This window comes from Triturus cristatus, chromosome 1_1, assembly GCF_964204655.1.
Source record: "Triturus cristatus chromosome 1_1, aTriCri1.1, whole genome shotgun sequence".
NCBI lineage: Eukaryota > Metazoa > Chordata > Amphibia > Caudata > Salamandridae > Triturus > Triturus cristatus.
In genome coordinates, this window is record NC_140579.1 from 648,010,472 (window position 1) to 648,029,818 (window position 19,347).

Here is a 19,347-nt window from a genome sequence, read left to right on the forward strand (position 1 = left end):
TAAGTAAGGTATGTTTGGTCATAAAAGTATCTTTACAGACAAAAACCTCTTTGTGAATAGGCCCTAGGGTCTATCGTTTTTCACCTGATATATACTCCCATTTTTAATATTTAGTTTGAGACATACAAATTAAAATATTTTCACACGTATTAAACATTTAGAAAATAAATTAAAGTTCCACTGGCTGTATAAAAAAAGAAAAGAAGCATGCCTTTAGTTCTGTTTTTTTTAATGAGTTTTCCCTTTGAAGATAATTCCATGATCTAGCATATAGACTATGAGAGACATTTACATAAATGTAAATGAAGATCCTATGATGGAGGAAGTTTTAGTGTAAGGGTGTGTTATTTAGTATAAATTTAAATGTATTAATTAATTGATGTAAAAAGCTAAAGTCTATGTTTTAACAATAGGTCCAGATTCACTGATGTTAAGGGGATTAAACTGCTCCTAAACCATCAATGCTCGAGCAAGATATCTGTGCTATCTGCTTCCTTTCATTCTTCCCTTGAATAGCACAACACATCATTATATACATCCTAATACATCCTAATGGACTATTACATAGGTGAAAATATATCCTAATAATTCAAGGTATCCCTAATATATGGGAAGGAAGCACCCTCTGCCGTACATATTAGCATATTTCAAGTGATCAGGGAGTTCTGTGACGTTTTAAGGTCGTGGAACTCCGAGGCGACTTGCAATATCCGTATAATGTATGGCAGGAGGTACTTTATCAGTTATGATACATGGTAATGCCATCACTCTTCCCATTAACCGTTTAAATCATTGGTGTGTTCCTCTTTCATGTTGAAGGGATAGGATGTTTGTAAACATGAAGAATAAAAGTAGACTCTCCACTGAAATATTAAATATACAAAAAAGCAGTTAGATATTTGTTGCAAAAATATATCACAATAGATTAATACAAGTCAGATTAAAAAACGCTGTAGCTCAGAATGTGTACAACATGCAGAGAGATTCTATCAAAGCAAAAAAATAAACATGTTACCATAACTATCTCCTTTCTCCTTATCACTGTTTATTTTTAGACAAACAGAGTACAAATAGGAAAGGCCAGGTTTCATTTTCGTTTTTTTAAACAGCATCTTTAATTATGCTCCGTGTCTTGCCTTCCCCCTTGGCTGTTGGCTCTAGCAGCAGGTATTGTCATGTCAGAACTCAACTATAATCACTTATTACAGATTGAGCAGCTACTTCATTTCTTTATTACTGGCGACCTGAGGCATCCATTACTCTGTAATGAAGAAAGTAGGGGCAGACTTTTATTGCAGGCTCCCAGGTGTGACACGCACTGTGCACAGCTTAGCAGCTTGGGGGATCCATACCAAACAAACACCATATTTATAAAGCAGAAGCCATCTTAAGTATGTATGCATGGCCCATCAAACTAATTATCCCCTGCTGAATGTTGCTTGCTTGCCTCCTGCTGCCTATGTTCCCCATTGTTTCACTGTGATACCGACTTGGTATCTGATGTTTGCATAGCCGTTTTGCTGCAACTTTGTATCTTTAGCCTGATAACTGTAGCCAGCCTTATTAATGTATTTTTACTCCTGCGTAGCACAATACTGTATTCATAGCCTCCTTTGTGTAAATTTTAACTCAGCCTTACAGCTGTTTACCTCTTTGTTTTCTCCTCTCTGTATTCTCTCGGCCGCTCGTTTTTCCTGCCATTTCGTCCGTTCCCTCCCTCCCGCCCACCCGCTTCACACCTCCCAGAGCGCCTACCTCCTCCCAGGACCTACTTAATGGAGGCAGCAGTGCGGCCACCCCGCCGGCACACCGTGGTCGCACCGAAGGCAAGCTCATATACGCCCATCCACGCCTAGACCGTGCCCAGGGCCAGGAACCCTGGCTCTCCCACCTCCCAAACCTACACCACCACCAAAGTCGTCTTCCTCACGAGACATGGCTCACCCTCGCATGAGCGCCCAACATCACCCTAGCCACACCCGATAGATACAAGATAACACATCAAGACCACATCAACAAGCATGTAGGCGAGATCACCATCATCCACAAGGAAACAATCCACTGCACCACCACCACAGACAGCACCACACCAATCATAGAGCACCTCAACTTCCAACTCCGCACAGGCGGCAAACCACCATCAGAGGCACACTCACCTACAGACCTCCAGGACCTCACCCCAGCTTCTGTGACGCGACTCGTGTTTTCAACGCTTTGCTCACCATCAACTCCAAGCGCTGCATCTTCCTCAAAAACCTCAATTCCCACCTCGGCTACCCTGATGACACCAATGCCACCAACCTCCTCGAAAGCAAGACCTTTGCCTCACTCAACTAGTCACCACCCCAGGCACATCGCAGGTCACACAATTGACCCCATCTTCACAGCCAGCGATAGAGTCAAGTACAGCTATGTCACCAAACTCATCTGGACAGACCATGCCATCATCTACTTCACCATTGCAGAGCCCCCCGGCACCACCACCAAACTGCCCAGGACCCCTCACTGAAGCTGGAAAAAAGTAGCAGAGACCCTATGGACCGATGTCCTCAATTCCTCCCGCCTGGAAACTGCAATCAAACTAGAACAGGCTGTCAAGAACTTCTCTGCCTGGTTCACCAATTGCACCGACAGAGTCACCAGGCCACTAATCCAAAGTGACCCTCCACGCTGGCCAGCTGGTACACCATGGAACTAAGAAGAACAAAATGCAACTGCAAGTAAGTGGAGAAAAGATGGTGTACCAGAAGTGGCGGCACCTCGATGGAGTGATGCGGGGCGGCAGGGGAGGGGTAGGGTGGGGGGTAGTAATCTCTGGCTTACGGCGAGAACAGAGTTAAGTAAAGAAATTAATAAATAAAACAAATTACATTGTGCGCTGCAACGCCAAATCGGCATTTACATTGTGCGCACAATGTAAATCGTTTTATATATTTATTTACTTAACTCCGTTTGGTCATAAGCCGGACTTTACTACCCCCCCCCCGCCCCGCAGCACTCCCACGAGGAGCCGCCACTGTGCACCAGCAGGGATGCCACAGACCGAACGCCCTACAAAGTGTTGCCCAACCAATACCACCAACTCCTGAGTAAGACGAAAAGGAGCGCACTTGACAACTGCATCAAGGTCAGCGCCAACATCAGTAAAGAACTATTCAAAATCTTCAGCGAGTTCTCCAACCCCTCAGCCTCCAAGAACATCATTGCTACCTCCAAGGAATTTCACTACACCCTGGCGGACTTCTTCCATGACAAAATCTCCGACATCTTTTCCCACAGCCTACCTCCCCCAGAATCCTCAGCCTCATCGCTTCCACAGAGGCAAACCACGACCACCTGCTAACCACCTGAGATCAGCTCCCCACTCAAAGCACCACCGCCATCATTAATTGTATCCACTTAGGAGCACCTATGGACCCCTGTCCCCACCACCTTTTCAACCTTGGGAGAAATTTGACCAGCAACAAACTCACCACCGTCTTCAACGCATCTATCTCCACGGCCACCTTACCCGATGAATGGACACACGCTGAAGTCAAACAACTTCTCAAGAGACCATCCAGCACCCCAGAAAACTCAAGAACTTTCATCCCATATCTCTGCTCCCCTTCCCAGCCAAGGTCCTCGACAAAAGCCATCAACCGCCAACTCACCGAATACCCGGAGAACAACAAGCTTCAGCACATCTCCTAGTGTGGATTCCACGCCAACCACAGAACCGAAACCACCCTCATCTCCACCACTGACGACATTAGAGCCCTCCTGGACTGAGGGAAAATAGTGGCCCTGATTCTCCTCAATCGCTCAGCAGCTTTGGGCACTGTATCCCACCACGCCCTTATCAAGAGAATCCACCACATTGGAATTCAAGGAGATGCCCTCAGATGGCTTGCCACCTTCCTCACCGGAAAAACCCAGGGAATCCGCCTGCCTCCCTACACCTCCAAGCACAGCACCATCTGCGGAATTCTTCAAGGTTCATCACTCAGCCACACCCTGTTCAACAGCTACATGACCCCTTGGCCGACATCGCCAGAACCCACGGACTAAACATCATTTTCTCTCTCTGTCAGAAGAGCCCTCCACCAGGAGGGCCAACTTCCACAGGTGTATGACGAACATCGCTGACTGGATGAAAGACAACTGCATGAAACTCTACACAGAAAAAACGAAGTACTGATCTTCAGGAACAACACATCCCCGTGGAACTACTCCTGGTGGCCCTCAGAACTAGGACCCATACCTACAGATCATGCCCGCAACCTCGGCATCATCCTGGACAGCAAGGTCACCATGAAAATTCAGATTAACGCAGTCTCCTCCACCTGCTTCCTTCAACTTCGCAAGCTCCACAAGATCTTCAAATGGCTACCCGTCAACACCTGACGTACCATCACCCAAGCCCTAGTCACCACCCGGCTGGACTATAGCAATGGACTGCGCAGGAATCATCTCGCTCCTCCTGAAGATCCTCCAGACCATACAGAACTCTGAGGCCAGACTCATCCTCGACCTCCCCACGCGGTTCCACATCACCCTTCACCTCAGGAAGTGCCACTGTCTCCCCTTTCAGAAGACATGCCACTTCAAGATGCTGATCCACACTTACAAAGTCCTGCACAACATAGGACCAGCATACATCATCCAGTGCCTAAACTTCCACCAACTTTCCAGACTCCTGCGCTCTGCCTCCCTTCACCTCACCCATACCACTCCCATTGGTAGAAGCCACAGTGGAGGTAGCTCCTTCTACCTTGCTGTCAGGGCCAGGAACAACCTCCCTCTTCACCTCTGAACCCTACCCTTGCTGCTGGAATTCATGAAAGGACTCAAGACCTTGCTGTTCGACCAAGCCTCCGCCGCAAGAATTCTCAGCCCCTAAATACCCTCAAGGGTGATTAGCCACGCTTTACAAGTCTTGTTTGGATTGGAATTATCGACCTATCCGACCGATCAGTTGAGCAAGCTAAGGAACATATAAGCAGTTTGATGTCCATGAATGCAGTGCACCTTTTCTTCGAAACAAGCAACAAACCTGCCCTGTAGATATATATCTGAGTGGAGGTGCAAATTTACTACTATATGCAGGCAAGCTGAGCCAGGCACAGATTTCAAGGCGTACTTCTGGGAAAGTCATTTGATTATTCCTAAGGGCTCCTAGTGCAGGGGAATGAAGTCCCCTGTACAAACACTTTTGTTTTTATTATTGGGAAATACATTTTTATACATAGAGAGAGCTCTTCTCTTACACCCCCAGCAAATGTCGGGGTGATCCATTCACTTTCCCAATCTAGAAGGGGAGTAAAGCCAGTCTTTTACTGAAGTAAATTTCTGACTATTTCAAGGCTGTAAAGCAGTCGGAAAGGAGGTTGAGACACTTCACAATTTGAGAAAGAAAAACAGGGGATACAAACCCTTGTATTTCTCAACCTCTCTGGGTTTCGGGGCTGGAAGTGGGTCGTACACACTGCAGTCTTTTCCTGTCCAGTCAGAATAACAGATACATTTTCCTTCGTTGCTGCAAAACTATAGGAGAGAAAAATCAACGTTGAAGAGTGGGGTGAAGAACAGCAATATCAGAAGAAGGTGTGGCAGAATTATCAGGTTGAAGAATATGTGTTTTTCTGTGTTTCATAATCACAGAGATTACCACTTCCATCATTTTTAAATTTCCCACCACCCCTTGTCTCAACACACAGCTGTGCCATGATTGCGATGAAACCAGATGTTTACCATGCATCTAATGTGAGGTTTAGACTGCTCATCACCCATCGCCTGTATTCAAGTGTAAAGTCGTACCTCCCTTCTCCCCTCCCTATACAGATGGATGCCACCTTACAGCATACTAAATAGACTTTGAAAAAGGGCGTGACCACTGCCTACTCATTGTAGAGGGCATGCACTGGCATTCACAAACTTTCGTCCTAAATCTCAAATTCTAAAGCTCCAAAGGAATAAGACACTGGGTTTGTTGAGTAAACATAATCAGAGGATCACTTAGAAATCATTATGAAATGTAATACTGCTGATCAGATCTACGCTGTGCTTTACTTCCCAGTTTAAATATTTGTGGGTTTTATAGGGGCATGACTCTTGGTGAATCTGCAACTTCGCATTTCATAATTTTGTAACCTTGTAATTATCCCCAGCCCAATGGAAGACAGTTTTACAACCAGCAAATCCAGTTTTACCACATCACTGACATGGTAAAATTATACTAGCACTTTTACAGCAATATTCCCAATCGGCACAGTCAAATGAGCAGAAATCAATTTTATGCACATTTTATCATTATCATGATGTTTAAATGTGCCAATTAATGTTGTTACCGCAAAAACAGGGATTACCGAATTTGAAGCTATGCTTTACTCAATTAAGTAATTGGGTGTGGCCAGGGCTGAAATTGTGTCCCTATGGTAGGCATCATACAGATCTGAAGTGGTGCCTTGTACAAATGCCCAACACAAAAGCTCTCTTTATCCAAATAACAAAGTCCCCAACATGTTTATTCCCATGCCACGCACTCGCTCACAATCCTCTAGGTACCTCTTCACAAGAGCACTCACCCCATTTCCATAGCAGGTGCGTCCGTCCCAGCTCCCTGGACACGAACTGAAGTTAAAGGCTGCCAGGGGTAGGCATTTGTAGTCGAGACACATCATGTTGGGGCCGCAAGGAGTGCCATCTTCCACATAACCCAGGTTGGAACCATCCACCATCATCACTTGCCCACCCCTTAAGATAACAAGAAAAGGAGGAAGAAAAGGAAATGAGAGGGAAGTAGGGATAACAATAAATAGGGAAAATAGGTTGAAGGGAGATAATAGGGTGGGGAAGGAAGGAGTGGCATAAAAGAATCGGAGAAGGCAAATGAGAAAAGTGGTGAGAAGTAGAGAAACAAGATTAATGAGGATGGTGCACAAGACAGACAGTGTGGGAAAAGAAAGAGAAGAATGAGTGAAATTGATCAGTGAAGAGAAAAAAAACACCAGTGTCACTGCAGTGGCCTTTCAGAACAAAAGACATTACATTCATGGTGATGCCGATATTGTTAGCCATTGCACCGCATTGTTCGGAATTCGTTGGGAACTGAATGTGCACCATAGGCAGGACCAGAAATCTTCTCTAAAATCTCGTTTTAAGTTCCTTTAATAAAGCCCCTTGTAATACATTTGCATGGATTCTCATGGGAGAGCTTGTGAGCCCAGCGCATTACCCATGTGTCCCTACCTAGTTTCTACTTGTGCTTTCTCATATTTAGGATTACAACAGGACATACGGTATGAGTGGATGTATGATGTCATGGACATCAAGGACTATCAGGACAGGAGTCAGTGTGCATGCAATTCCTTACTCTGTCTTTATCCTTTCCCTCCTATCAAGCCTGGGTGTCTATGAAACTAACCTGCTAGCGTTCCGGGTGTGCAGAGAAGTGCTGAATAATTTGCTCTAAAGACAGAACTTATATACACAGTGGAAAAACTAAGCAACATGGAAACATCTGTAGTAACTGTGTCTGAATACTCAGTGATGGCACGAAGTATGACTAAAATCTGCAGATTGCGGATAGCTTTGCAAACTCGAAGCTTCTTGTGACAATTCTCTGCGGATTGTGCTTTCACCAACAAACTGTAGCTAAGGAACATGTGTTTTCCCATAGAAGGATGTGGGCAACTACACTTCAGAGAATTTTGGTAAACATAAAAAAAGTTGAGGTCAAAAGAAAAGCATCTGTACCAATAATGGTAACCTCTGATGGCAAAATTCAAATCCTGACAATGTGCTTTCCAATTTCAGATTGGAATTTTGCATCCTAGACTTCCACAGACAACACTGATTGCTTTATCTGTTTATCACTGTAAATGTGACAAAACATTTGACATTTTCAGAAGGAAAACTGGTTAGTGTCAAACAGATCTTGAAACACCTATGCCTGAGGCTTGTTGAGCAAACCAACGCACCAGGACCCTGGAGGGAGACTGCTGATCTCTACTGGGAACTTTGCTCCGATTCCATGAACATATCGCTCTGTGGCACCTAAAATACTAGATACAACTCCAATCCGTACTCATTTTCTGAAACCAGTTTGATAGCAACCACAACACATCGATGACATTTAATGTAATCTCTAGAAGATGTCATAAGTTTTGAGACGCATGAATAAGGTATTGAAGGAAGAAATAAAAAATCAATGCATAACCCTAGGTGCAGCACCTACTTGTCTTGATAGCAAACACCCATTACGATGAGGCGAGGACACTCTCCATACCACCAGAAACAGTAAATTCCTCTGAATATTTTAGGAGTTTCATGCATCTTTGAGGGGAAGTTACTTTAGCATTTAAGTCTTCAGTTTTGGTCAGTGCTTTAAATGGGAAAAAATAAGTGCAGGTACTCATTAAAATGAGCTAGAGGTGTGTCGAGTGGGCGGGGCTAGGGGTGTGGCTAAGAGCAAGACATGATGATACATATGATCTATAACAGTAAATAAAAGCATAAATCATTGAATCACTTCATAAGTGCAAAAGTGTGTGTATATATATATATATATATATTTACACACCATAATTAAAGTTAATAAACATAACAGTTTTTGAACTCTGCACTCATTTCTGTTAAAACGTCATTTTTAAGCCCGGATTTCACAACTGAACAAATATCTGGTACTTTTAACGGGGAAAAAAGTGCCAATCCTAACTTCAGCTGTCACCTCACCTTTTTACATCCCTCCCGCCGCTTCCTTCTATGTTCATCATCTCGTTTTCCCCCAGCCAGATCCATTGCTAGTTGTCTGGGGAGCTCCTTTCTGGAGTGCTGCAGCGTTCCCTGCTATGCATTGCTCTTTGGGCAGGGCTACTTTCACACCCATGGATCCCTCGCTGTTATGTAAATGCAGCGATTAGTGTTGATGGGGCACACAAAGGGAAGCAGCTCCTGCCCCGAAAAAAATAAAGCATTTCCAGCTGAATGGTCGTTACATGCCTAATCAACAGTGCAAGGTCTGGCTAGACCCTGCTCTGTTAATCACAGCATGACGTAAGCCCTCTCAAACCCCTGCAGCAGTGTGAGGCAATACAAAGGGGCGCCTCAGGACTTTACCAGTGTCTCTGCAAAAGTCGACTTCATGGCACTGTTATTGCGAGATCCGGAGTCAGAGAGGCATCTGTCCTGCATTAGAGGGGATACGGACCCTGAGCCTGACGTGACATCAATCAGGGTACCAGTACTCTCCCTGACTAAAGAAAAGTGCCGGCACTGAGGGCTAGAATATTTTGAAGTGCCAGTACTCAGTACCGGTGAGTACCGGCCCATTTAAAGCACTGGTTTTGGTTGTAGAAGATGGAAGCAACTCATAAATAAACCTTTTTGGGAAGAAATCTGTTTATTCATGCAATCAGATTGTTTACCAATCTCCGAGAAAGCTGGAATTAATCCTGCTTTTGAGGCTTTGTCGTAAAAAGTCTGAAGGATTTCAATGTCAAAAATCCACTATTGCAAGATCTCAGTCCTAAGCAATTGAGGAAGCGCATAACCAAGTTGCATTTCTCATGCACTCAGATCTGTGCTGGTGCTAGGGATGTCTGTATTTGCGTGCAGCTGCTGTCAACCTCCTACTTTTCCCTCTGACAGCCAAATGAGGCATTCCTTTGCTACATCCAGTGTCAGATATTTGCCATATTTTTGTAATTCATCCCAATTCTGCAAACTGTAAAAATCATCTTCTTCATAAGACAAACGGAAAGTAAAGGCGACATTAGGGGGACTTCTACAACCAACGTTGAAGAGGAAAATGAACAACATATGTTCCATGGTACACATTGAAAATTAAAGGCCAGGGGTTCTAATTTCCCTTACTGGAGTGCCAAAAAAGATGAGCAGGAGCCACAGGTGAAAACATTTAGCACCCGATCAGCTTCTTGGCACTCCAGCAAATTAAATTAGTCTTCAGAGGCAGAAATGTCTATAGGCTCTGCCACTGGAAGCACATATTATTGGGCCAGATGTACAAAATAGTTATTTTGCATTTTCTAAATAGCGACTTCTTAGAAATAGCTATTTAAGAAATGCAAAATGGTATGTACAAAAATAGAGAGTCCCTAATAGCGATTCCTATTGAGTATTAATCGCTATTAGGAAATCGCTATTTATGTAATACCAAACTAATCATTACTGCGAGCCAAAAGGCCCATAGATATGAATGGTTTTGCATTTCCTAATTTTCGATTTGCTAATAGGAAACTGTAAATTTAGGAAATGCCAAAGCAAGGGTGACCAAAGCAAAACCAAAGGGGATGATGGACGGATTGTTGAACATTGCAAGCACTCACCCCCAGTCAACTGATCTGGGTTTAACCCATCACCGTTCTTTAGCCCACTCTGCCACCCCAGTTCAGACATGGCCATATGCAAATCAGTCTGACCCTGTGCCTCATGGGAACAGTCCAGCCCGAACATCCAAGCCATGTCTTCCCTGCACCGGAAACAAGCATCCTAGGACCGGTTTCTGGCTAATCAGCCGTCTTCAGCCAAGCTTGCTTGAATCCAGTGGCAAAGTGAGCAAGGGACCCACGTCTGGGCATACCCTGCCAACTTAGGGCAAACAAAGCAAAACCAAAGGGGATGATGGATGGAGTGTTGAACATTGCAAGCACTCAGGGTGACGTTCAGCTTAAGGACCCCCTAGCTGCACCCTGAAAAAAGTGGTGCACATGTAAAGTGCACAAATGTCCTAGGGGCACTTGTGAGCTTTATTGCACTTCAGAGTGCTTTTTAGGTCTCGCCTGACTCTGACGATACTTATTGAGAGGGCTCCAAAAAGTGCTACCAGGCCAGCCTAGAGCTACAGTGCATGTGCGCGGGCGCGCGCGCCGCCCTTGACTGTGATTACTTTCACTTTCGCGGCCACACCGCCGCTTTGATGTTTGATCGCGATCACTTTCACTTTCGCGGCCGCTTGTTCCTCTTTGTTTTGGCATTCGTGCAATATTTCCCAGTTCCCACTGAACTAAGTATCACATGTGCTTCTCTGGCTCCAGGATCTCTAACCAACAGAGAAGTGTAGTAGCGATTTATGCTCTGTTAATGTTCTGAAGGGATGGATTGCCGTTTTTCTGCTAACAGCTACGCTGCTATTAAACATTTGAACAACTTGGAAGCTTAATAGGAGGTAATCAGTGATTTTTCGTTTGCAAGACAGTTTTCGGGATTACTACACCTAACCTAATTTAAAAATTCGTCTTTCTAATGATTAGGTGTACAAAAAGCTGCACCCGATCCAATTTCCATTAATGAATAAACAGTGAATGCATCGTAGGTTAAGTAGAGCCTTCTGCTCATACATTGAAATAACAGATATCTATGTTTTACTAGAGCAAATTGAAAATATATTGAACTTCCAGAGGCCAGCAGAAAATATAGAATGAAAGTGTGACAACATTACTAAGCAACTACTTTTTAGGGCCGTTGACTTGTGCTTTGTATTCTTAACTTGAAAAAACAACTGAATAGCAGAGACGATGCCAACATGTATCTCTCCTCATATGACGTTGCCAGCCCCCAGCTCATTCATTCATCCAATGGTGAGCCACCTTCTAGAACGATGCACATTAATTTCAAATGCATGCTACCACACAGAAAGCCATGTATCTGGACGCTTTACAATTCACAATTGCAAAAAAAAACGTATCATCACCAGAATCCGTAAGACTAGATGGGGTGGTCACTTATTCTCTGTAGCAGCCACCAACCTATGGGATGCCCTACCTTCCTATATTTCTGATGAGGACTCTTTGATGGCCTTCAAAAAACATATGAAAACCTGGCTCTTCTCATCTTAGTACCCCTTTCCTGGCAGCTTGACTTCTGCTCTTCCCTTTGTTTCGCGATAGCGCCTTGACCCCCATTGGTATTAGTGCTCTCTACAGGTTTTATCCTATATATGGTAGGGCTAATGGTGTTGTTAATGTATTTTAGCCATGCTGCGCGGCAGTGTGGCTGCTGTGCAGCACTGCTGAAGGTAAAGAAAAAAAAACACTATTATGACATGGCCAGCACTGCCTGCGTCATAGCCCTTTTTTAGGTCTCGCCTGACCCAGCGCATTCACTGGTCTGGCGAGACTTTTTGTGAGGGCTCCAAAAAGTGCTACCATGGCCAGGCTAGAGCTACAGTGCATGTGCACGGGCGCGTGCGCCGCGCTTGATCGCGAATACTTTCACTTTCGCGGCCGCTTTGATGTTTGATCGCGATCACTTTCACGGTCGCACGGCCACTTTGATGTTCTCTGTGCGCCAATGCTTCAATATATTGCAGCAGTTAAAATAAACCAACATAATGATTCCCCACATGTCCTTTAGAAGAGAAATTCTTCAGTAAATTGTCTGGAAAACTGAGGACAAGTGCTTTAGCACCATTTCACACACATTAAGCATCTTAATAAGTAAGCTTGAGTCCACTTTTTTAATGCATTTTATTTTGTTTTTATGACCCACGTACAAACATAAACAAGCATTGGCAAAGCCAATAGGTCTCGCCTTTGGGATCTTATAAGTGTTTACCCATGCAACAGTTGCATAACCAAATACTTATAAGGTCCCAAAAGCGAGACCTATTGGCTATGCCAATGTTTGTTTTAAATTGCACGATGTTACCATTGACTTTGAGTCTATGGTAATAGTATTTCCTAAATGCCAATTTGCATATAGGAAATGCTTTATACATTTGTATAGGAAGTCGCAAATAGGAAATCCCTATTTGCGATTTCCGTTTTGGGTGTCGCTAAAATGAATTTCTTCTGGGTAGAAATCGCATTTTGCGATTCACAAACGGCCTTTGCACATGCCAAAAGGCTAGTTAGCATTTTTTAACGTGCCGAAATAGCTATTCGGCCTGTTAAGAAATGCTAAATAGCTTCGTACACCTGGCCCATTGTGTTGCAACCTCTGGTACTGGAATACTGGAAAAGAGAGAGACCTAGTTTATGGTAGTCAGCACCCAAAGACATACTACTGTCTGCTACTGGTGCGGAAATGAAAGATAATTTGTTCTTTTCTCTGAATTATCCTTCTTTTATGTTTGTGGATTTAAGAAATGAACTCTAAAGCAGTAAGTTGGTTACCAGTTTGATCATAGAACCTTGCTCCCCACCCATAACGAGCTACTACACAGAGCAAGGAGAGAGGCCAGTTAATCTTACGACTGGTCTTTTGATCTTTATGGGGGATTTTACATTTTACTCAAATTCTGCAGAGGCAATTTCTAAACAGTTGTAAAAGAAAGAGGCACAGATAAGAAAATACCAGTTACTTGCAATGCTCTTATCTCCACAGTACGATTTTAGTACTCTGGACATTTACAACAGTGGAGCACCAATAAATGCAGTAGATATGGGCCACAGAATGGTGAGTATAAACCACAAATGTGTTTGATGGAGGATGCAGTGGGAAGTTATCAGTCTTTGCAAGTGAAGTGAAAAATGATCAGTGGACAGTGGCAATTGGTCTGTCTTAAAAGAGCTCTCAGGAGAACAGTGGGGATGTACCATTATAAAGCACTCAGGGATGCAGTGGAATTGCCATGGAAACGCATGCAGGAGTGCATCGTGGGAGCAGGTCACAGGCTAGACCCCTAAGACATGCAGTAAGAAATCCTAAATTATTTAATTTGTTTTTGTAAAATACCGGTTTATGTAAAGCACTGATAAAACCTACCAGGTGCTTGTTGAACAAAGGGTGGATGGAAGAACCCTCAAGGAGAGGATCCAAAAATAACCATGAAAGAGATCCTTGGGTGGTGGTAGAAACTGACAATGGAACAGCTCCTTGTGTGTGCATAAACAAATGAGCACTGAACATTAACATATAAAAGCCCAGGGCTGGAAATGGCCAACGGAGGAGCAATTGCGAAGGATTCATTTGGGAAAGATGCATAGGAGGGCGTCAGGAAGTGTGATAAAAGGAACTGGTAAAACCACATATGAAGGTCTAGGAGTGTTGTGAATATTGGAAGAGTAAGGGCTGTCGCGGTGGGTTTAGTTAGATGTTGGTACTTCTAGCTAGAGTACTGAGTTGTTATATTGGCATGTTAAGGAGGGGTAATAATGTAATGAGCAATGACACATCTCAAAAACATGCATATGGACACTGTACCTGCAGTCGACGTATTTGCTTTGGTAGTATAGGGTTGTACTGGTAATTTCACCACTTAGGTCTCCGATCCTAGGCAAACCACTGATGTTGGAGCAAAGTAGGTATCCGCATAGCACATCTCTGAACCAGACCAGGAAAAAGAGGAACCACCAGTTAAAAGCATACAACAGAAAATGTGTAGATCCGCCAATCCATGCTGCTCCCACAATGCACTCCTACCATCACACTATTTAATTAGAATTTTTACGTACAGGCAACATAAACCACCTCTGATTATTACACTTTGATAAATGTCCTGGTACGGACATGCTGCACCTACAAAGCACCTAGTATTAACTCAATACCATGATGGGCCTTCAAGGCCATACCAGAGCAACAAAGCACCAACTACCAATACCCTATGCTAGCTGCGACTGTACAAAGAGATGGTATCAACATAACTTCCTCTAATATCACACAATACCACCACATGCAAAGAGAAAAGGTCGAAACAAAGCATCCACTATCACAACACGGCTCGAAGAGCACTGGCAAAGACACACTGCATTAACAAAGCATTCACAGACCTTTTACTGCAATAAAAAAACTTTCAGAGAAAAACAGTATTAATAAAGCACCCACTTCCATCACTCTGTGCAAAAAGCTACTGTAGGTACTGTATATGAAGTATTAACAAAACAGTCATTAACCACTTACTACCAAATTATCAACTGTAGGGACACACTTGTTTAACAAAATCCCTGCAACTGGTGTATTAAGCCAATATCACTTGCAAGAACAAGCTGCATCAACCAATCACACACCAAAGACACGTACCATCACCACTGCTCATAAGGATTTGTATGGATCACCAAACACACGTAAGGGACCCACTGAACGATATCACAGGTTCTTTTCGGAAGTTACCAATTAACATGTCATAGATGGTGGCAATGTTTCCTAAGTAGCACTTAAAGTCTCTATGTTATGTTTATTGCTAATACAAATATACTCGATATCATAAACATGACTTCCAAATCCTTAAAAAGCATGGTTTGTCACGGTTTGTTGTATTCTGTTCTAAGTTCATAGATCTTAAGAAATTGAGTACAATTAGTATTCTTAGTAGTTAACAGACATTAAATGTAACAACACTTCAAAGTGCTCACTGGAGATGGTCATGTTAGGAGCTGCCACTAAACCCAAGGCCTGCTCTAAAGTGAGTGATTTTAGAGGAGCACACTTGTTTCAGAGCTGTGACTGCTTGAGTCTACTTTTGGTTTTCAGCAGCTGGTTCTCAGAGCATGCCATATGCAGGTTCTGAGCATGTATTTATTCAGGTAAGACCTTAAGTAAGATTTGCTATTTACTAATTTTAAGGCATTTGATAAGTGCTGCTACCCACATCATTGGTACAGGGGTGTAGCTTTGTGGAGCTATGGGATCGTTGGGGTGTGATATCCCCAAATAAACGCATTCTTGGCTTGGTAGTTGGGTGTGGTGGCCCTGCGTAGGGTCTGCTATGTCTGTGTTCGTTTTTTTCCTGTTTCATACAAAGACATACAAACACCCTTTTTATATTTTAAAATGTTCTTTTTATTCTTCCTCTATGAGAAGATAATACTGATTATGAACTGTTTTGATACCCATGTAACAAAAACGGAACACAATTGTTTTGCCTTAAAAGTAGCCACTCCCTTCAAATTAAAAAGTGAAGAAGGTGAATTTTCTTCCTTTCTTATAGCTAAGCTTTACATTGCAATAGTAATGTGCAGCTTTTGACATGCTTGGATTGGTGCAAGTATCATTTGCTACATTCCCTATTACTCAAGCAGCCGTAAGAGTGCAACTTAATTTGTTCTGTTCATTTTTTTGATCAGGAACATAAAGATGTATAGTGACCAATTTACAAAAAAAAGGTAGTAAATCTGTACCCATAGACATACTCATAGGAATCGGTGTATATTTACTACATTTTAGAATCCACAAACTGTCAAAGCAAATCACTGTTGATCCATACAATCCACACTCCTTGCATGGGTTTTACTACTGCATAATTATCCAGTATTGGGGTATCTTTTATAGATTCACATGCCTGAATCATTCCCAGTCATCGTAGTGGGAGTACCCCGGTACATATAACTAAGTAGTAGATAGCAAATCGTACACTCCATAGGCTATCATGGTGGTAACCATGTACTCTATAGCCTATTAGCCTCCTTTTACAAAAAGGACAAAACTAAAAACACAACCAATCAGCAGCCAGCAACCTCTAGAACCTTCCCAAGAGAGGCTGAATCCCTCAGATTTTCACCGCACTTCGTTGTGTAAGGGAGTCTCCCTGAGCTCTGCTAAGTTCTTCGGCTTTTTTCAGATAAGTATATTGTTACATCCTGCTTTTCCTCCTTCTCTGTCCTTCTTTAGTGTTTGTTCGAAGCTGCTCAGCCTGTATCTATGATGTCATTTAGAGTTCCTTTGTGTATGTTTGATTCTATGGTCAGTTATATCTGAGGCTGAGCAGCAGGGCAGCTGCTCCCGGTGGGGCCTTAACTGGGGCCTTTACTGAATTACATTCTTGCTTGTATCCTGTACATTAACTCCTGATTACTATGAATAAACCCACATCTGGATGCAGCAACACAAGGAGTCATCCTTTATTTTGTTAAATGTTACATATATGTCTTAAACGTTTAAGAAGTATGTCTGATAAAAAGGATTATTTAGAGCTCGTAAATCCTGTGGAAAGAAGAGAGTGCATGTGGATGATGCCCACAAAAATTGCATTTATTTTCTCTATCCCAACCATGAGACAAGATAATGTAAAATATGCTGCACTTTCTCAACCAAAGCCTTGAGAGATAGAGAAGGAATACTTTTATTGTGGCTTAAAAAGAAGCAGAGTGTCTCATCTGATGTGAATAGCAACACGTCCTCCAAGTCACACAAGAGGCCCAGGTCGCCTGAGTGTCAGCCTGAAGAGAGAAAGAAACATTCTAAGGCCTCTCATCTGACCAAGGAATCTCTTAAGCAGGAGAAACAGCCTAAGGTCTCCTCAGAGATTGGATCCCCTCAGTCTTCAGGAACATCAAAAAGAAAACCAGAGTCGTCAAGCCATTCCAGAGGTAGAGTCAGCCAAAAATCTTCTTTGGCGTCAAGTTCACAGTCGACGCCTATTACTTCTTCAACGACGACTACAGTGACTCTATCGTCGTCGAGACCATCGACGGAGTTAACTACATCTACGGCGGGTATCGAAGGTTCCATACCGTCGACGTTGCCTTTATCGTCGACAACTCCACCGCCGACGAGAGCACCACTGACGAAAAGCTCATCGTCGACAAGACCGACAACGAAAACATCGTCATCGACAAAGACCTCGAATGACACCATAGTCAACAACATCATCGTCAATTACGACACTATCGTCGACAACAACACCATTTTGGACTATCCCTCCATCGTCGACGACAGCTGTTTCGTCGACGGCAATACCACCGTCTACGGCAATACCACCGTCTACAGTACTACCGTTGACAACATCTCCCTCGACGACATAAATTTCACCATTGAAGACGGCACTGACAACAAAAATTCCAATTTTGTATGCAGGTCCTTCAACTCCGTTCCTGCAATCTGCACAGATGGAATTTAGGACATCAAAGATTTCACCGCTACCTCCCAGCCATCGTTTAGATGTGGAGGATACTGATGAAGATGAAGGCCAATTTGGAACGGCACATAGCCCTTCTGAGCTCAACGTAAACTACCAAGAGGAAGACGATGACTATGAGGATAAGGATGAGGAACGGTATTATCAGCACTATCTGGCCCCTCATGCTCAGTATCAACAGTGCAAATACTTTGAGCAGCCTAAACAACAGCCTGCTCAATTTCCTCCAGCATTAATACTGGAGATTCAAAATATGCTGGCAGATTACAAAAGGAGGTTTCCTCCTCAAGAGGACAATGTTACAGTGCCCCCGCCCCTGCCGGTAGCTTCTCAAACACCGCTACCACCACTTCCTGCCACAACTGGGTTATCACCACTTCCCATAATTCCTCTGCCTACCAGGGAGGATCCTACCACCTCTGAAGAAGAGCCTGAGGAAGGAGAAATCAATGATCCTCCTCCGTCCACTGACGAGTGGGATGATTACATAGCACCAACACCATCCCCAACACCTCATCGTCCTTCAGACTCGCCTCCGGAGGATATTGAAGGTTTCCACAATATTATGGAGAGAGACAGTAATAGATTCCAATTTTATTACAACAATTGTACAACAGTCGGACTGTTTTCTGTACGATTTTAAAGAGCAATCGAGAAAGACAGTTAGGTCAATACCTATAATTGATTACATTTGGCAAGAGGGGGTTAAGGTAATGAAGACGCCAGCCTCGGTGGTTCCTGTGCTACCAAGACTTGACAAAAAATATAGAGCTCCAGAGAATTCCTGCGTGTCTCACGGGTCACCCCAAGCCTGACTCTGTGATCTCACAAGCAGCCCAGAGAGGATTGAAGAATCCGTCTACTCCCATCACATCTCCACCGGACAAAGATGGTCGACGTCTCGATGCCATTGGAAAAATATTTTCCTCAATGGCAGCAATCTAAGTTAGGGCTGCTAACGCATTGGCCATATTGGGTAGATACGATAGGCAAATGTGGTCCGATATGGGGACGATGAAAGACCTTATCCCGGAAGAGAACAAAGAAGAGTTCATTAAAATCCTTGCGGAAGGAGATAGAGCAGTGTCAGAAATAATAGACATTGCAGTGGACATCGCCACTACCAGCTTCCGGCAGTTAGCGGGTGCTGCCGTTCTAAGGAGACAGGAGTGGCTAAGAGCAACAAGTTTCTGACCAGAAGTGAAGTCCACAATTTTGGATATGGCCTACGATGGCGATAGCCTATTTGGCAGTCACATTTATGAAGCGCTTACCACAATAAAAAAGGATACAGATACTGTCAAAGCGCTAGGTACCCTTCAGTACCACAAGGTGCCCTTTCGAGGAGCTCGAGGCCGGGGCTTTTCAGGATCTAGGGGAAATTACCAGCGTTCCCAGACTTACCAGTCCTACCAGCCACAATATCGCCAAGGATACCAGCAACAATCCTACCACCAACCGGCAACGGCTGCTTTCTCTAGACAAGGCTCCAGACGAAAGCCAGGGTCTCAAGCCCATGACTCCGGTCGCAAGCAGTGATTGCGACAGGGTAC

General features: G+C 43.7%; 1 protein-coding gene across 5 annotated transcripts in view; it reads right to left on the reverse strand.

Moving 5' to 3' along the window:
• Positions 1–19,347, reverse strand: part of ADAM11 (ADAM metallopeptidase domain 11) — a 789,906-nt gene that overhangs the window by 99,502 nt on the left and 671,057 nt on the right. For all 5 annotated transcript variants that reach the window (XM_085646660.1, XM_085646679.1, XM_085646669.1 and 2 more), the window contains 3 exons: positions 14,146–14,265; positions 6,567–6,735; positions 5,415–5,526 (listed from right to left, as the gene is read on the reverse strand). In XM_085646660.1, coding sequence (XP_085502786.1) covers positions 5,415–5,526; positions 6,567–6,735; positions 14,146–14,265 — 401 coding nt within the window. The remainder of the gene's footprint in view (positions 1–5,414; positions 5,527–6,566; positions 6,736–14,145; positions 14,266–19,347) is intronic.